This window comes from Plecotus auritus (assembly GCF_963455305.1).
Source record: "Plecotus auritus genome assembly, chromosome: 6".
NCBI lineage: Eukaryota > Metazoa > Chordata > Mammalia > Chiroptera > Vespertilionidae > Plecotus > Plecotus auritus.
Window position 1 is genome coordinate 8493201 of NC_137773.1, and position 15895 is coordinate 8509095.

General features: G+C 41.3%; 1 protein-coding gene across 3 annotated transcripts in view; it reads left to right on the forward strand.

Annotated features, from left to right (window-relative positions):
• Positions 1–14721, forward strand: part of PANK3 (pantothenate kinase 3) — a 28479-nt gene extending 13758 nt beyond the window's left edge. For all 3 annotated transcript variants that reach the window (XM_080675634.1, XM_080675636.1, XM_080675635.1), the window contains exons 5-7: positions 3399–3522; positions 7658–7783; positions 8892–14721. In XM_080675634.1, the coding sequence (XP_080531760.1) occupies positions 3399–3522; positions 7658–7783; positions 8892–8942 (301 nt within the window). In that variant the 3' untranslated portion in view covers positions 8943–14721. The remainder of the gene's footprint in view (positions 1–3398; positions 3523–7657; positions 7784–8891) is intronic.
• The last annotated feature ends 1174 nt before the right edge of the window (positions 14722–15895 follow it).

Sequence of the window (15895 nt, forward strand, 5' to 3'; positions counted from 1 at the left end):
CTGGGGTCCTAAATATACATTTCTTCAAAGAGGACATACAGATGGCCAATAGACATATGAAAAGATGCTCAACATCACTAATTGTCAGGGAAAGGCAAATTAAAACCATATTGAGATACCACCTCACACCTGTCAGATGGCTATCACCAATAAATCAGCAAATAAGTGTTGGCAAGAATGTGGAGAAAAGGGAGCCCTCAGGCATTAGTGGTAGGATTGCAAATTGATGCAGCCACTGTGGAAAACAGTATGGAGGTTCCTCAAAAGATTTAAAGTAGAACTGCCACAGGTTCCGGCAATCCTACTTCTGGGTATTTATCTGAAGAAATACAAAATATTAATTTGAAAAGACATATTCACCTCTATTTTCATTGCAGTGTTAATAATAGTAGCCAAGTTATGGAAACAATCTAAGTGTTCATTGATAGACAATTGAATAAAGAACTTGTGATACAATGGACTATTACTCAGCCATAAAAACGAAGGAAGTCTTTCCATTTGCTACAACATGGGTGGACCTAGAGGGTATTATGCTAATGAAGTCAGATAGAGAAAGACAACTATTACATGATTTCACTTATGTGGAATCTAAAAAACAAATAAACTTACAGCTACAGAGAACAAATTGATGGTTGTCAGATGGAAGAGGATTGTGGGGATGGGTGAAAAAAACAGTCACAGGGATGTCAATTACAGTGTAGGGAATGTCTATAATAATAAAAGCGTAATATGCTAATTAGATCGGATGTCCTTCCGGACGAAGCCAGGGCTGCAAGGGAAGCCAGTGCCAGCAGCCGGGGGAAGGCAGGCCTACTCTTGCACGAATTTCATGCATCGGGCCTCCAGTCCTATCTAATAAAAGAATAATATGCAAATTGACCATACCTCTGCTACACCCACAAGCCAATCAGGAGCGAGTATGCAAATTAACCCAACCAATATGGCTGCGGCCATGGAGAGAGCAGGAGGCTTGGCTTTCCCCGGTAATGGAGGAAGCCAAGCTTTCCACCTGCCCTGGCCTGCCTTGGCCTCCGCTTAAGGCAACAAAGTTTCAATTATAGAAGATAAATAAATCCCAACAAAAATGGCAGCAGCCACGGAGCTGGAGAGAGTAGGAGGGTTGAGTTACCCCTGGCGATGAAGGAAGCCAAGTTTCCACAGCCCTGGCCTGCCTTGGCCTCCACTCAATGCTACAAAGTTTCAATTATAGAAGATAAATAAATCCCAACAAAAATGGCTACGGCCATGGAGTGAGCAGGAGGCTTGGCTTTGCTCAAGGCTACAAAGTTTCAATTATAGAAGATAAATAAATCCCAGATACCAGGGCCTCCGCTTGGGTCACCGGTGGGCGTGGCCAGCCTGCAAATGACCACAGGCCCCTCGCCCAGGCCGCCCCATGCCCCAAGGGAACCCCCACCCTGATCCGGGACACCCTTCAGGGCAAACCAGCCGGCCCCCACCTGTGCACTAGGCCTCTATCCTATTTAATCCTATCTAATAAAAGAATAATATGCAAACTGACAGTCACTCCAACACAAGCTGGCTGCCCCCATGTGGAAACAAGATGGCCAGCAGGGGAGGGCAGTTGAGAGGGACCAGGCCTGCAAGGGAGGGCAGTTGGGGGCGATCAAGCCTGGAGGGGAGGGCAGTTAGGGGTGACCGGGCCAGCAGAGGAGGGAAGTTGGGGGCAACCGGGCCTGCAGGCAAGAGCAGTTGAGGGGGACCCAGGCCTGCAGGGGAGAGCAGTTGCGGGGGACCAGGTCTGCAGGGGAGGGCAGTTAGGGGTGACCGGGCCAGCAGAGGAGGGAAGTTGGGGGCGACCGGGCCTGCAGGGAAGAGCAGTTGAGGGGGACCCAGGCCTGCAGGGGAGAGCAGTTGCAGGGGACCAGGTCTGCAGGGGAGGGCAGTTAGGGGTGACCAGGCCTGCAGGGGAGGGCAGTTAGGGGCAAACAGGCTGGGAGGGGAGCAGTTAAGCATCAATCAGGCTGGCAGGGGAGTGGTTAGGGGGTGATCAGGCTGGCAGGCAGAAGTGCTTAGGGGCAATCAGGAAGGCATGCAGGCAAGCAGTTGGGAGCCAGCAGTCCTGGATTGTGAGAGGGATGTCTGACTGCCCGTTTAGGATCGGGCCTAAACAGGGCAGTCGGACATCCCTCGAGGGGTCCCAGATTGGAGAGGGTGCAGGCTGGGCTGAGGGACAAAGCGCCTCCCCCCCCCCCCCTGCACGAATTTCGTGCACCGGGCCTCTAGTATCCAATAAAAATGTAATGACTATGTAGGGGTGTCAGATGGGTACTAGACTTACAGAGTGATCATTTCCTAAGTTATTTAAATGTCTAGTCACTAAGTTGTACACCTGAAACTAATACAATATTACATGTCAACTATAATTAAAAATTAAAAAATAAAGTTGCTTATTTAGTTTTTAGAAAGCGTTAAATATATCAGGAAGTTGTAAGGGGGCTTCTTCTTACTCAGTTTAGATTCCAAATTTTGAAGGCTCATGTAGTTTGAGAATTAGTTCTTAGACGTCTTCCTGAGTGCACCCTATAGGAGCCCATTTTTATTAATCCTTGAGTATCCTTTCCATGATTATGTCTTTTCAAATTACCCTTCTGGTTTCTTCAGATAAATACCCAGAGGTAGGATTGCTGGGTCTATGGCATTTCCATTTTAAATCTTTTGCAAATACAAATACATATCCTTATCCTCCCCTTACTTAGAAGGTAACATTTATATACCATTGACTGGCATACTATATATACTTTTTAACGTTTTTTTTAAATGATTGATTTTTTTATTTTACTATTTTGAGAGAGAGAGATGAAGGGGAAGAGAGATAGAAAGAGACATGGGTTTGTTATTCCACGATTTTGTTGTTGTTAATCCTCACCCGAGGATATTTGTTCATTGATTTTTAGAGAGAATGGAAGGGCGGGGTAGAGACAGAAACATCAATATGAGAGATACTTCAATATGAGAGAGACACAGGGCCAGGGATCAAGCCTGTGACTGAGGTACATGTCCTTGACTGGAATCGAACCCAGGACCCTTCAGTCTTTGGGCTGCTGATGCTCAACCACTGAACCAAACCAGCTACGGTGATACATATACTGTAACAGCACATATATACTCTAGACTTTCTCTGCCTCCCTTACTTTTCTCTCCCATCCCTCTCCTGCCTCTATTCCCTTCCCTTCCTTCTTCCTTGTTAACAGCTTCATGCTATTTCATTGTTTGGTGATGTTTGGGTTCCCATTATTTTGGTATGTTCAGTTCAGTGAATCAATGAATAACCCTGTATATGTGTAGATTTATCTGTAGGATAAATTTCCCATATGTATGAAACGTTGCCTTTTATCAGCAGGTTTGATTTTGTTTATTTTTTCATTCCTCTGCAGTTTTGGCAACATGATTTATAAGGAGAAGCGAGAATCTGTTAGTAAAGAAGATCTAGCAAGAGCTACTTTAGTTACTATCACCAATAACATTGGTTCTGTGGCACGAATGTGTGCTGTTAACGAGGTAAAAACATTTCAATTATATGAAAAATGTGGAGATTTATGTACATACTAAATGTGAATTGGAGTTTTATGTGCACCGTGCGGGGGGAGGGGGGAGCGGCTCAGCCTGACCTGCACCCTCTCCAATCCGGGACCCCTCAGGGGATTTCTGACTGCCTCTCACAATCCGGGACCGCTGGCTCCTAACTGCTCCCCTGCTGGTCTGATCACCCCTAACTGCCTCTACCTCGCCCCACACCCAAGACCCTGGATACCCTCCTCCAGCCGGTCACAGGCATCCTTGACCCGGGCTTCCCTCCCTCTGGCTGGCTGCAGGCACCCAGGACCCAGGCTGGCTTCGCCTGGGCCAGCCACCGGGATCATGGGGTGGGCGGCTTGTCCCTCTCCCAGGCTGCAGGCACAGCTGCTGGCGCCCGGGACTGCAGGGCAAGCAGCTTGTCCCTCTCCCGGGCCGCAGCCTGGCTGGTCCCCATTCCTCTCTCGCGAGCTCAATTGTGCCTGGCTGGTCCCCATTCCTCTCTCGCAAGGTCAGTTGTGCCTGGCTGGTCCCCATTCCGTTCACGAGTTCATTTGTGCCTGGCTGGTCCCCATTCCTCTCCCCCAGTGTTGAGTGTCTGAGCCATTACAGGGTGATGGCGTGAGGGCATGATGACCATTTGCATATTAGCTCTTTCTTATATAGGATAGCAGGGCTTCTTCATGTTCTTACAGAGACCTATAGGATAGAGACCTAATCCATTAAACCCCAAGACTCATTATGGATGTATGTTAACACCCAAGACTCATTAAGTATGTATGTTATGTACTCAGTTGTTACATGACCTTTCAAGAAAGTAGCAGGTAATTCAAATCAGAAATAGCACAAATAGACAATTACATTTCACCTTCTTGGAAATACAGTCACGTGCTGTTTAATGGCAGGTACATTCTGAGAAATGCGTCATCGGGTGATTTCATTATTGTGTGAACATAATGGAGCACATTTATCACAAGCCTAGATGGCACAGCCTACACACACGGAGGCTGTATGGCAGAGCTCTTGCTCCAAGGCTACAAGCCTGTACAGCATGTTGCTTGTACCAAACAACATGAGATTAAATCAAGCACAAGGAAAATGATGGGACCAAGAGACCCATAAATGTATGAGGCGGCTGCTGCTGCTGCTATAAAATGGCATACTGCTTTATAGCACACTGTCGTCTTTTTGGAAAGAGAACACTCTAGAATTACAGTAAAAGTGTATGGTATGGTATGGTATGGTATGGTATATAAACCAGTAACAAACATTATCATTGTCAAGTCCTATACTGTACAGAATTGTTCTGTACTTTCATACAACTGGCAGTGCTGTAGGTTTATTTACACCAGCATCACCACACACATTTGAGTAACATGTTGTGCTACAACATCAGGATGGCTGTGACATGGCTATGACATCACTAGGCAGTAGAAATTTTCAGCTCCATTATAATCCTTTGGGACCATCATCATATATGTGATCCTAAAATGTCGTTAGGCAGCGCATGGCTGTACATGACCTGAATCTCAAAGATGTAAGAGAAAAAGGCAGTGTGTTTGAGTGTATGTTTTGTGTTGTCTTTTTCCTGTTAATGTTGCATTTGATCGGTGAAGTGCTGGGAAGTTTTCTTACTGCCCTCGGCTTCTTTACAGTGCTGCCTTGTTGCATATGGATCAAGCAGCATTGTACAGGGCTATGAAGGCATTGAGACTCATTCTCCGTATACTTACAAAAAGCATTTACTGCTAGCTAGACTTATCTCATATTTGGGTTATTTTTATTTGAAGGAGACTACATATACAATTCTTTCTTCATGTGGTAGATATATTTGTCCATTTAACTTTATGTTTAATTGATTTTTTTATTTTCAGAGAGAGAGGAAGGGAGAGGTATAGAGAGACAGAAACATTCATCTGCTGCCTCCCACACACCCCCTACTGGGGATTAAGCTCAAAACCCAGGCATGTGCCCTGACCCACAATCAAACCAGCAACCTCTTGGTGTGTGGGTTGATGCTCAACCATTGAGCCAAACCGGCTGGGCTCCATGTAATTTTTGTAAATATCAAGTACTTTTAACTCAATGGAGACTTTGCTTTGTGAAGGAATCCTTTATTCATTCATTCACTTATTCATTGGATAAATATGTACAGATCGCCATGTGCTAGGCATTGTTCTAGGCCAGCCGTGGGCAAACTACGGCCCGCGGGCCGGATCCGGCCCATTTGGCTGTTCTATCCGGCCCACGGATCCGAAAGAGCGGAGGGTTCTCTTGCTCTCCCCTCCGCTCCTTTACTTTGAATTTATATTAGTTCACACAAACACTCCATCTATGCTTTTGTTCCGGCCCTCCGGTCCAGTTTAAGAACCCATTGTGGCCCTCCAGTCAAAAAGTTTGCCCACCCCTGTTCTAGGCACTTGGGATATATTAGTGAAGGAAACAGTGCTCTCTGATGTGGTGGAGCTTATATCTATTCTAGTGATGTAGTAAGTAAGTATTTAGTTTGTGTTAGGTGACAAATGCTGTTTTTCAAAATGAGAAAATCAAACAGGACAAAGAGAATTTAAGAATAGACCAGAGCAGGCATCCTCAAACTACGGCCTGCGGGCCACATGCAGCCCGCCGAGGACATTTATCCGACCTGTCGGGTGCCGCTGCCTGTCCAGCTTAGCAGCCGACTCGTCCCAGGCCCACAGTGCGCACAGGAATTTGTTCATAGTTGTTTTTTTAAACTATAGTCCGGCCCTCCAACCGTCTGAGGGACAGTGAACTGGCCCCCTGTATAAAAAGTTTGAGGACCCCTGGACCAGAGCGTGGCAGAGGACAGATTGCTGTGTAATTGGGTGGCTGAAGGAGGCTTTATTGAAAATGTGACATTTGCACAAAGATTTGAAGGAAGCAAAAGAATCATACATGTGGATATGTTGGGGGGAAAGAGGCTCCCACAGAGAAAACAGCTGTGCCAAACCCAAATTAATCCTCTGAATTATTATTTAAATCCAGAATTTTATTTCTTTAGTTTTTTAATAATAGGGTAGTTAAGTTGGTTGAGGGAGTCACTAGCAGGCATTTTAACCTCGGTTTTGGGGCTCTTCCACTTTTGGGGGTCCACTTTTGAGACCTTTTTTCTTACCCTACATCTGGATTTTCACTGGCCAATTGTCTTAGTAATTCTGGCCAGAGTTTACACTGGCAAATTCAGTGTTCAAACATGTATACCCAAAAAGTCAATGTATTAGTAAGAGAGTAGAAATAGGATTTCTGGACGTACATATTCTGGAGAACACCAGTTCCTCCATCGAAGGTTTCCTAGCCGAACCGATACCTAAGGAACCAAATTAGTGAGTGGGATCTTAGCAGAATAACATAATGGGTCAGGCTGGAAGCCTAGGGGTCGGTGTGCATGCCGTACCCAGTCAGTGTTGCTCTCCAGCTCTCTGTATAAAGTCCACGGGTTGCGTGTCATTGTTGAGCATACATTGCAACATACTGGCCAAGTTTACAGCTTCTTTTAATCCTAAACACATTTAAAATACTCTTCCTTGGTTGGTCTCTTTTAATCTCATCAACAACATTTCTCCAAATTGCTATATTTAAATGGATTATTTCTTGGCCATTTTCACAAGCAGGTCTCGTCTATAACCATTTAAGTAGCATCTTTTCCAGAACTTTTCTTTTTTAAAATACTTTATTTTTTAGAGCAGTTTTGGGTTCACAGCAAAAACAAGTGGAAAGTACAGAGAATTCTCACATACCCCTGACCCCAAGCCTGCACAACCTCCCCAGTGTTCATCCAGCAGCTCACTGATTCACTCATTACAGCCCATGAACCTACAGCCCAGGAACCTGCACTGACACACCATCGTCACAAAGTCCATAGTTTACACTGGGGTGCACTCTGGCTGTACATTCCATGGGTTTGGACAAATGTGAAGTAATGTCCAAAAGTCACTTTCTTAAACATACAGGATTATGGAGGTATATACCAGGAATGTAGCAGGCACTAACAAATGGTAGTTATTTACATTTTTAAGTAGAGATTTTGTAAAACCTCTTGTATTGTGAAACCTATTTATAATTCTTTCTTGAAGTCATTTTCTTTGTTCTTTTCCTTTAGAAAATAAACAGAGTTGTCTTTGTTGGAAACTTTTTACGAGTCAATACTCTCTCAATGAAACTTCTGGCATATGCACTGGATTATTGGTCAAAAGGACAACTGAAAGCATTGTTTCTAGAGCATGAGGTATGACAGCAAAATAATGTCTGTGAATTTTAATAGCATGCTTTTATATGCAGGCTTCTTTAGGCTGCAAAACTGCGACTTCCCTAAATTGTCTATTGATTCCTCACTTCAGTTTGAATTGGGGGTCGGGGTTACTGTAACCTGGCAGGCACCCCATTAAGTTGAGACTTCACAGTTCTGAGAGAGCAGTATCAGCTCCTTAAATATTGGGCTGCTTGTACACTTAGTGGATCTTATTTTCTCCCCTGAGGTAACAAATGTTAAATGTGAACAATACAAAACCATGTAATTTGGCAATGAAAATTCTCTTTAATCTTCCCACCACAACCTCACCCTCACTGCCAGAGGTAACTTTGGAGTTTATTATTCTTTTCTTTTCATATTTGTTCACTACAGCCAGTTAAATTTTGATCTAAACATAACAGTTTATATAATGTTTCAGATTAAGTAAATTTACCTCAAATTATTTTGTTTCTGGTCAGTCAGCTGGCTACAAGAGTTTTAATAACACAAGAGCAGAGTATTTCCTTAAAAGCGTGCATATTTCATTGTCACTGCTCTCACTGCAGAGATCAGAATGGGAAATGCCGGGTTGCTCCATGCGGGATGGAGTCACTGAAAGTGGCAGGCTTAGCCAAGGGAAGTTAATTGAGGAAAGGGGGAGGGGCACAGAATTGCAATAATAGCCCTAGAAATTTTAGCGTCTAAAAACCACACTTTGCTTTACTAGTGTGGCTCAATGGTTGAGCGTCAACCCATGAACCAGGTTACTGTTTGATTTGCGGGCTTGATCCCCAGTAGGGGGCGTGCAGGAGGCAGCCGATCAATGTTTCTCATGATTGATGTTTCTCTCTCCCTTTCTCTTCCTCTCTCTGAAATCAATAAAGACATTTTTTTTTAAAAACCACGCTTTAAAAATAGGTATTTAAGAGGTGTGTATATTGAGAATACAGTTTAAAATACTTTATAATAGCTGACAAAACAAATTGGTAGATTTCTGAATAAATGTTCTTAAATAGATGTAATGTAAATGTGTTCTCAATAGTGGTTAATACTGTATGCTAATTTAAGAGCTGCACTCCATTAATAATTGTTTTAAATTATACAGGGATACTTTGGAGCAGTTGGCGCGCTGCTTGGGCTGCCAAATTTCAGCTAAAGCGTCAGGTTTATCTCTGATCATAAATGTCACCCAAGAGGAACAGAAAGCCAGAGGCATAATTGCTGCATTATTTGTCACTGGAAACGCAGGATAAAAGAGTAGCACTATTCCTGTTGCTTTTTAAATGTCAAAATGGTAAGCTGCTAAATGTTGCCATAGTAACAGCAAGAACTCGGTAGCAGGTGAAGTATTTCTAATTGAAATGCTTTCCCTTTTGTATATAGCCAGTGTTAAATCCTTAAATGCAGTACAGCCTCTGATTATTGAGCTTTCTCTCAAAAAGATTTTCTATTTATTTTATGTAGCCAACATTGCAGTACTGTATGCTCAAACAAATCTTAAAAGGCTCAGAAATGTTTAGCTCATAAAAATAATTCTGAATATTTGTTACAAGTCTGTTCTATGTTTTGGGTATTAGTAAGCAGACAGTAACATACCCTGTATCAAAACTAATTGAAATGGCAATCAAAGATGATGATTTTTATGTGATTTTAGAAATGTCAAGGCAATACTAATTATTCATTGTTGTTGTTTTCCTAACATATCCCCCCCCCCAAAAAAAGCATGTTTACGTAATCTTTGCCCAGAAGTATAACCTTTTTAAAAGAAGTACAACCTTTTTCAAATGCCATAATTTAATTGAAATATTAGCCTGAATTTTAAATGAATCCTAGAAAATGCACATATTTGGTGACATAGCACTTTCTATATTTTATTAGTTAATCAATACATTTACAGTAGTTAATACTTTATAATTGGAAGCTTCATTATTTGTTTGAAAGCCCTGTGATGAGGTCCCAAAGGCGACTCTAATGAAGTATGGTTTGCATGCGTTGGAGCGTTCTTTCTGTGCCACATTTATCTCAGGCCCCGACTCCGTCCTTTCTGTCTAATTAGGTCTGAACCATCAAAGCTAGAGACTCCATTCTATTATGAACAGCAACAAAATCACATTTATTCTAAATTGATGTTATAGAAGTCAGAGTTTTTTTGAAACTGGAATTCAGAGGCCATACTGCAGAATCATAAAAGGATCAGTGTTTTGTACATCCTGGTAATAAAAGAATTATAATTCCTAAATTTACTGTAAATCCCTTTGCCTTAGAATTTGTTCTCTATTTTGAATCATTTTTTATAATGTTATAAACCTTTTCAGATTTTTACTTTGGCAGTAACATTTTAGAGCTCAGCGACGTCGTTAGAGTCTATTGCTCACGGTTTCTGTGAAGTAGAGAGGCTTGGGGAAACTAGTCACCTCCTTAAGTGACCAGTAAGTCTGGATGTGCTTTGAAGAACTTACAGCTGTTTACATTACAGAGAAGTATCTCGGTGTTTCCACAGAACACAGTTTTGCTCCACGGAGAACAATTTTCACTAGAGTATCAAGAGGTGCTTAGAGTTTTCAGAATCCGTGCTCAAATACTTACAATTCAATTTTCTCTTATTTAAAGACATTAACATGAGTAATAGGGAATATGTAGAGAGAGTATGTCAACACAATCTTGCAGAATTTAGAATATTTAGACCTTTGGATTCATGTCAGTCAGTAGACATTTTGAAAACCTACGACCAAACGTTTCTTACTTTCATGTTTCCATTGTATTGACGAGATATTTCAGCCAAAGCCGCCTATTCGGTTTATTTTAAAAGTTTGTGATTTGGGCATTGGTACAAAAAGTTTTAATTCTGAATATTTTTACAAGACCATAACTTCAAATTCCATTTCTGTGGCAAATGGTACATTAGCAGCCATAGGCTTAGGTGGGAAGAAATGGAATGATCAAGGTCTCTCCAAGTTAGTCTGATCAATACTTGGTTTAATGTGGGACTATGATTCCTACTTTCTGTCCTCAAGAACTGCAGGTACTTGCTAACACGCATGTAAAGGGGCTTGCCATCTCACCACTCTGCACGTGGCTTTTCTCATGTATAATCTAGAATTATTAGAATAATAAGAACACAGAATTATGATGAAGGCTGCCAAGATTCTACTTTTGTATTATGACCTCAAGGAATTCCATGTGAGAATACAATGGTCAACGGGTTTGGTTATAATCCCAATCAATATAATGCCTCAGCATCTTGTGTTCTTGAACAGCGCTAATGGAAATAAAATGTGAGGCACGTGAAATTTTACATTTTCCAGTAGGCACATTTAAAGTAAAAAGAAACGGGTGAAATTCATTTTCATTATATATTTCATTTTAATTCTTATATCTGACATGCTATAGTTTCAACATCTGATCAATATTAAAAGTTAATTAGATATTTTACACTTGGTATTCAAAACCAGTTTGTATTTTATACTTATAGCGCATCTCAATTTACACTATGTTTCCAGTTCTCAGTAGCCAGATTCGGGTAGTGGCTACTGTATTAATGCAGTTTTAAAGCTAGCTCTTAAAATTTGGCTTTTAAAAGAATGTTTGAGAGGGAGAAATATGGGAACCTTAATTTTTAAAAACAAAGGATAGGAAGTAGCTCATTTGGATAGTTTATTTTATACAGACAAGCTGTATTTCTGACCATTCCAAAAATACCTTACATTGCATTCTATCCATCATAGTGGCTCATTTCCCAGTGATACTGATAAAGTGCCCAGGACACATTCTGACTGCGCTAAGCACTCTCCAAAGTGCATATTTCCTACACTGAAGCAAATTTGATGATTCCAGTGACTTAAATGTCCCCCCATCTTATCTAATTTAATTTTGAGAAGCCAATTTTAAAGGATTAAAAAGAGGTCCTATTCTTTGTTGAGTCGTGTACACATAAGAGAATTTTTAACTTTCGGATTTAATTTTCATTTGTAAAAATGCTAACATTTTCAAGTGCAGGAGCACTACCAACTCATTTTGAGGCTTAGTAAAGAGCACAAGGTCTAGAACTTGCCACACCCCCAAAAAAAGATTGCCTTTTAACTAGAGAATTTTGGAACTAATGGCTTTCAGTTCCATACCCCAACTTCCCCGAGACACAGTGTTGGTAGACCTGCCTGTCAACACTGGCAGTTCCTTGTTCAGCTACTTTATTTAAATACGTGGACTCAGTATAGGAAAAGTCAATGCTATTGCCAATAACATACGTGGTAATTGACAGGCCTTTAGGAAGTTCAGAATATTTGCCAAATATTAGACTGCAAAGGTTCCTGAGGTTTTTGCCTTTGTGTGCAAATGTGATTGCTGTGTTCTAAGTTCTGGTTTCTGAAAGTTTCATTCCTGTAAGCGAAAGGATGCAGCTCAGAGGGAAGTTTTTCCTCTGTGTCCAGCGGTACTTTTGCCTTCTAAGAGTAGCTCATCACTCTTAGTCTCACCTTGATTTCTTTCTTTTTTTAAATATGTTTTTATTGATTTCAGAGAGGGAGAGATAGAAACATCAGTGATAAGCGAGAATTATTGATGGGCTGTCTCCTGCACGCCCCCTACTGGGGATTGAGCCTGCAACCCAGGCATGTGCCCTGCGGGGAGTTGAACTGTGACCTCCTGGTTCATACGTCCATGCTCAACCACTGAGCCACACCGGCCGGGCTCGCCTTGATTTTTAAGGCTGCATTCTTGGATGGAAAGCTTAGCAAAGCAATAGCTTCTAAATATCCTTTGTAACCAATCTGTATTATATAGAAATTTTTTCATATTTTTTTAGTGTATCTTTTTTTTTCTGGTTGAGCACTTAATGCTTTTTAACCTATCGCATTTGAGAATGTATTTTAGAAAAAGACTGAAAGAATAATCACCAGAAAAAAAGAGTGTGCATTATTTTCCATTTAACTTACTGCTTTGTGGTATGTATAAACAAAATACTAGAAACATGTTGCCTTTTGTAATAATATCTGACCTGTTTAAGATGATTTGCCATGAAATGTCAGTGATGTCCTATTTTCCCAGTAAGTTGGTTTACCTTCCTGTGTTTTATTCTCACACCGAAGGAATTCAGCCAACTTTGTTTCTTCATCAGATAATCTCACAAAATGGTATGCTTTATACTACCACGTGTTTTCAGTACTGAGTCTGGTAACCGGCAGACCCAAGAAAGAATTTTCTTCTTTTAAAGTGTTTCAATAGCCTATTTTAAAAACTGTGTTGTGAAAAGTAACTCATCACAGCTTTTGAGTAATTTCCACTTTCAGAAAGTTCCGATGTCTTCAGCAGTCCCTGTTGTTCGGGTTATCAGTCTTGTGTGGTCAGCGGACGTGGGGTCATAATTTGGTTTTGTATTAGAAATAGCACCAGTCACTGGTCTAACTTCTTTAAACGTTTCCTTTATTTGTGAAACGAGGACATTGGTTTGTCACAGTGGGATCAGCAGTTGTCATCAAGTTCCTGGGAAAGGCAGGTACTTGCCTCCTGTGGCAGCGTCTGCAGCGACTAACCGAGACGCTGGCCTCATGCCTTGGGATGTATTTTATGTGTATATGTCGATAGGTACTGGACTGGAATTCTCACCCGACCAGTAAGATGGTATTAGTTATTTCTTATCATCTTACGTTACTGCCTATAATGAGCAAGTAGGTATACCTTAAACTAATATGAAGGGATACATAGATATATTCTATATTCAAGTGTGTATGTGTGTGTATACTTCAATCAGTAAATGTATCTGGAATTTTTGTTGTGTTAACTTCAAAATTATATGGGCATTATTATAACTTTATTTACATTCTGGCCCTTACTGTAATCAAAGATTGTTTTTCTTAAACATTTTCAGTCTGTTTGCCACAGCTGCCACTAATTTTGTGTTTAAAAGAATTAATGAGGAATGTATTTTTCAAAGGCATAAATGAAGGTCGAAATCAAGATTTTGAATTATATAAATACGCAGCTAAATTTCAATTCTAAAATAGTGCCATTTTTCCTTTTTTGCTATTTCCTAACATCTTTCACACAGTGCAGTGCTTACAGTTCCGGCAGCTATCAAAGGGCACATCGGCTTTACATCATTTGTAAAGCATGAGCAGATGATGCGGGAGCAGGAGTAGATAATGCGGGTCGTTTGAGGTCACTTGAGCCTGCGTCCCACCTCTGCATCGCGGCTGTTGTGCCTGCAGTCAGTGGTTGTCGCAGGTGTGAAGCCATTTTGAAATCTGCCTGGTTTTTTTACAAGGTACCCTTTTTAGTTTACAACATTTAGAAACAGCAGGTAACTCTGTAGGCTCCTTGTCCAAATATAGTGAATGGAATTAGATGTAAGTCATGGTAAGATGGTTTTATCATTTTTTTATACATTGTGTGTTTTCAGTTGTTTTTTTTTTACTTTTTAACTGAAGTTCAATGGCATTTGTCTTAATTCCGCCCAGTTACTGACCAAATCATGCACAGATGTTTGTGTGTTAACTTTACTTATACAAGCCATTTCAGTTTAAGTTGCCTTATTCTCTTGAGTTGTTCTTGTCAAGTGTAAGCTTTGTCCTGGAATCCTAACACTGAATCTGATGTAAAAATGTATGATGTGCTACAAATTTTATTCATAACAAACTAAGTTATAGCCTATTGTAACCTATGAGACATCTTTTGTAAATTGTCTAATTTATTTTTTCATTTATGTACAGTTTCTTATGTAAATTTTTAGGCTGTTGTGGCCTGTTCTGGAGACATTCTCCTCCTCTTCCTTAACGCTTATTTGCATGAGAGAAACTTGGGTTGGGCTGGTTTGCACTGTACGGCCATGAAGCCGCCTTCCGCACTCTGTAGCTGGACTCTTTCTAGTTTTGTTCATATTCTAAATGTTAAAATCATGCTTATTTCCACCTTCCCAAATAAATTCACTAAGTTGTTTACTACGCGTCTTTGTATTAATTCCTTATTGTACACACTGTGCTCCCACATTCGCATTCTGGTTAAATGTCGGGTTTAACTGGAATCAGCTGCAGCAGGATGTACACTCTGGGGGCAAGCACTTTGGGCAGACTGCTCACCTCTGCGTCCCCGTGCGTGGCAGAGAAGGCGCTCAGCCAATCAATCAATGTGTGCCGAGTGAACTCATTGTAGACAAAGTGCTCCCTCTCCGTTCTGCCATCTAAGAGGTAACAAAGATGATCATCACCTTCCTCTACAACATTAGAAAGCGCAAATGTTCTTCAGAGAGGCAAACCTTGGGATCTAAGATGCGTATTAATTAATACGTAAAAAGTTCTGCTTTTCCTTTAATGGAGGCCATGCTACCCCACTCAGAAGTGAGTGTGCTCAACACAGTTCCTTCGCACTTAGACGTGCTCCACGGGAGAGGTGCGGGATGCTCATGGCACTTTGTATCACACAACTCAGAAGGGTATTTCATACATGTTTCCTCGAAACCAGGACTTCATTTATCTTTAATAGGCAATGCCTGTTAGATTCAAGTAAGAGGGGGGGCGGAGAGAAAGGCTTTGATGACCTTTCTTAATATGTGAGGAATGAAGTTGGAAAATTGACTGCAGGCACATAGGAATGGTTGGAAACGTGAAGTACATAACTTGCCTGTTTAAAAAAAAAAAATCCAGTAAACGGGAACTAGGCTGAAAATGGAGACAGCGACTGAGGGAGAAAATGATGAATTTGGAGTGGAAATAATAGATTTGAGGTGTGGAAGTATAGGAGCAATTGGAAATAAGCTATGAAGAACAAAAGCAGTTCAAGGCTACAAAGTAAACATTCAGGGAGGGGAAAGGGAGTTGTACTGTATTCTATACACAGACCAAGTATGTGTGTTTTTTAAAATATGTTTTCACTGATAGAGGGAAAGAGAGAGAGACATCAACTGGCTGCCTCCTGTATCTCCCCCACTGCCCGCTGGGGATCGAGTCTGCAACCTGGGCATGTTCCCTGACCTGGAATTGAACTGTGACCTCCTGGTGCATAGGTTGATGCTCAACCACTGAACCACACTGGCCAGGCCAGACCCAGTAAATTTTGAAAACAATTTTTGAGCAAACATTGTTAGTGTTTCAGCATCTAAAGTCTTGATCACCTCCTGTG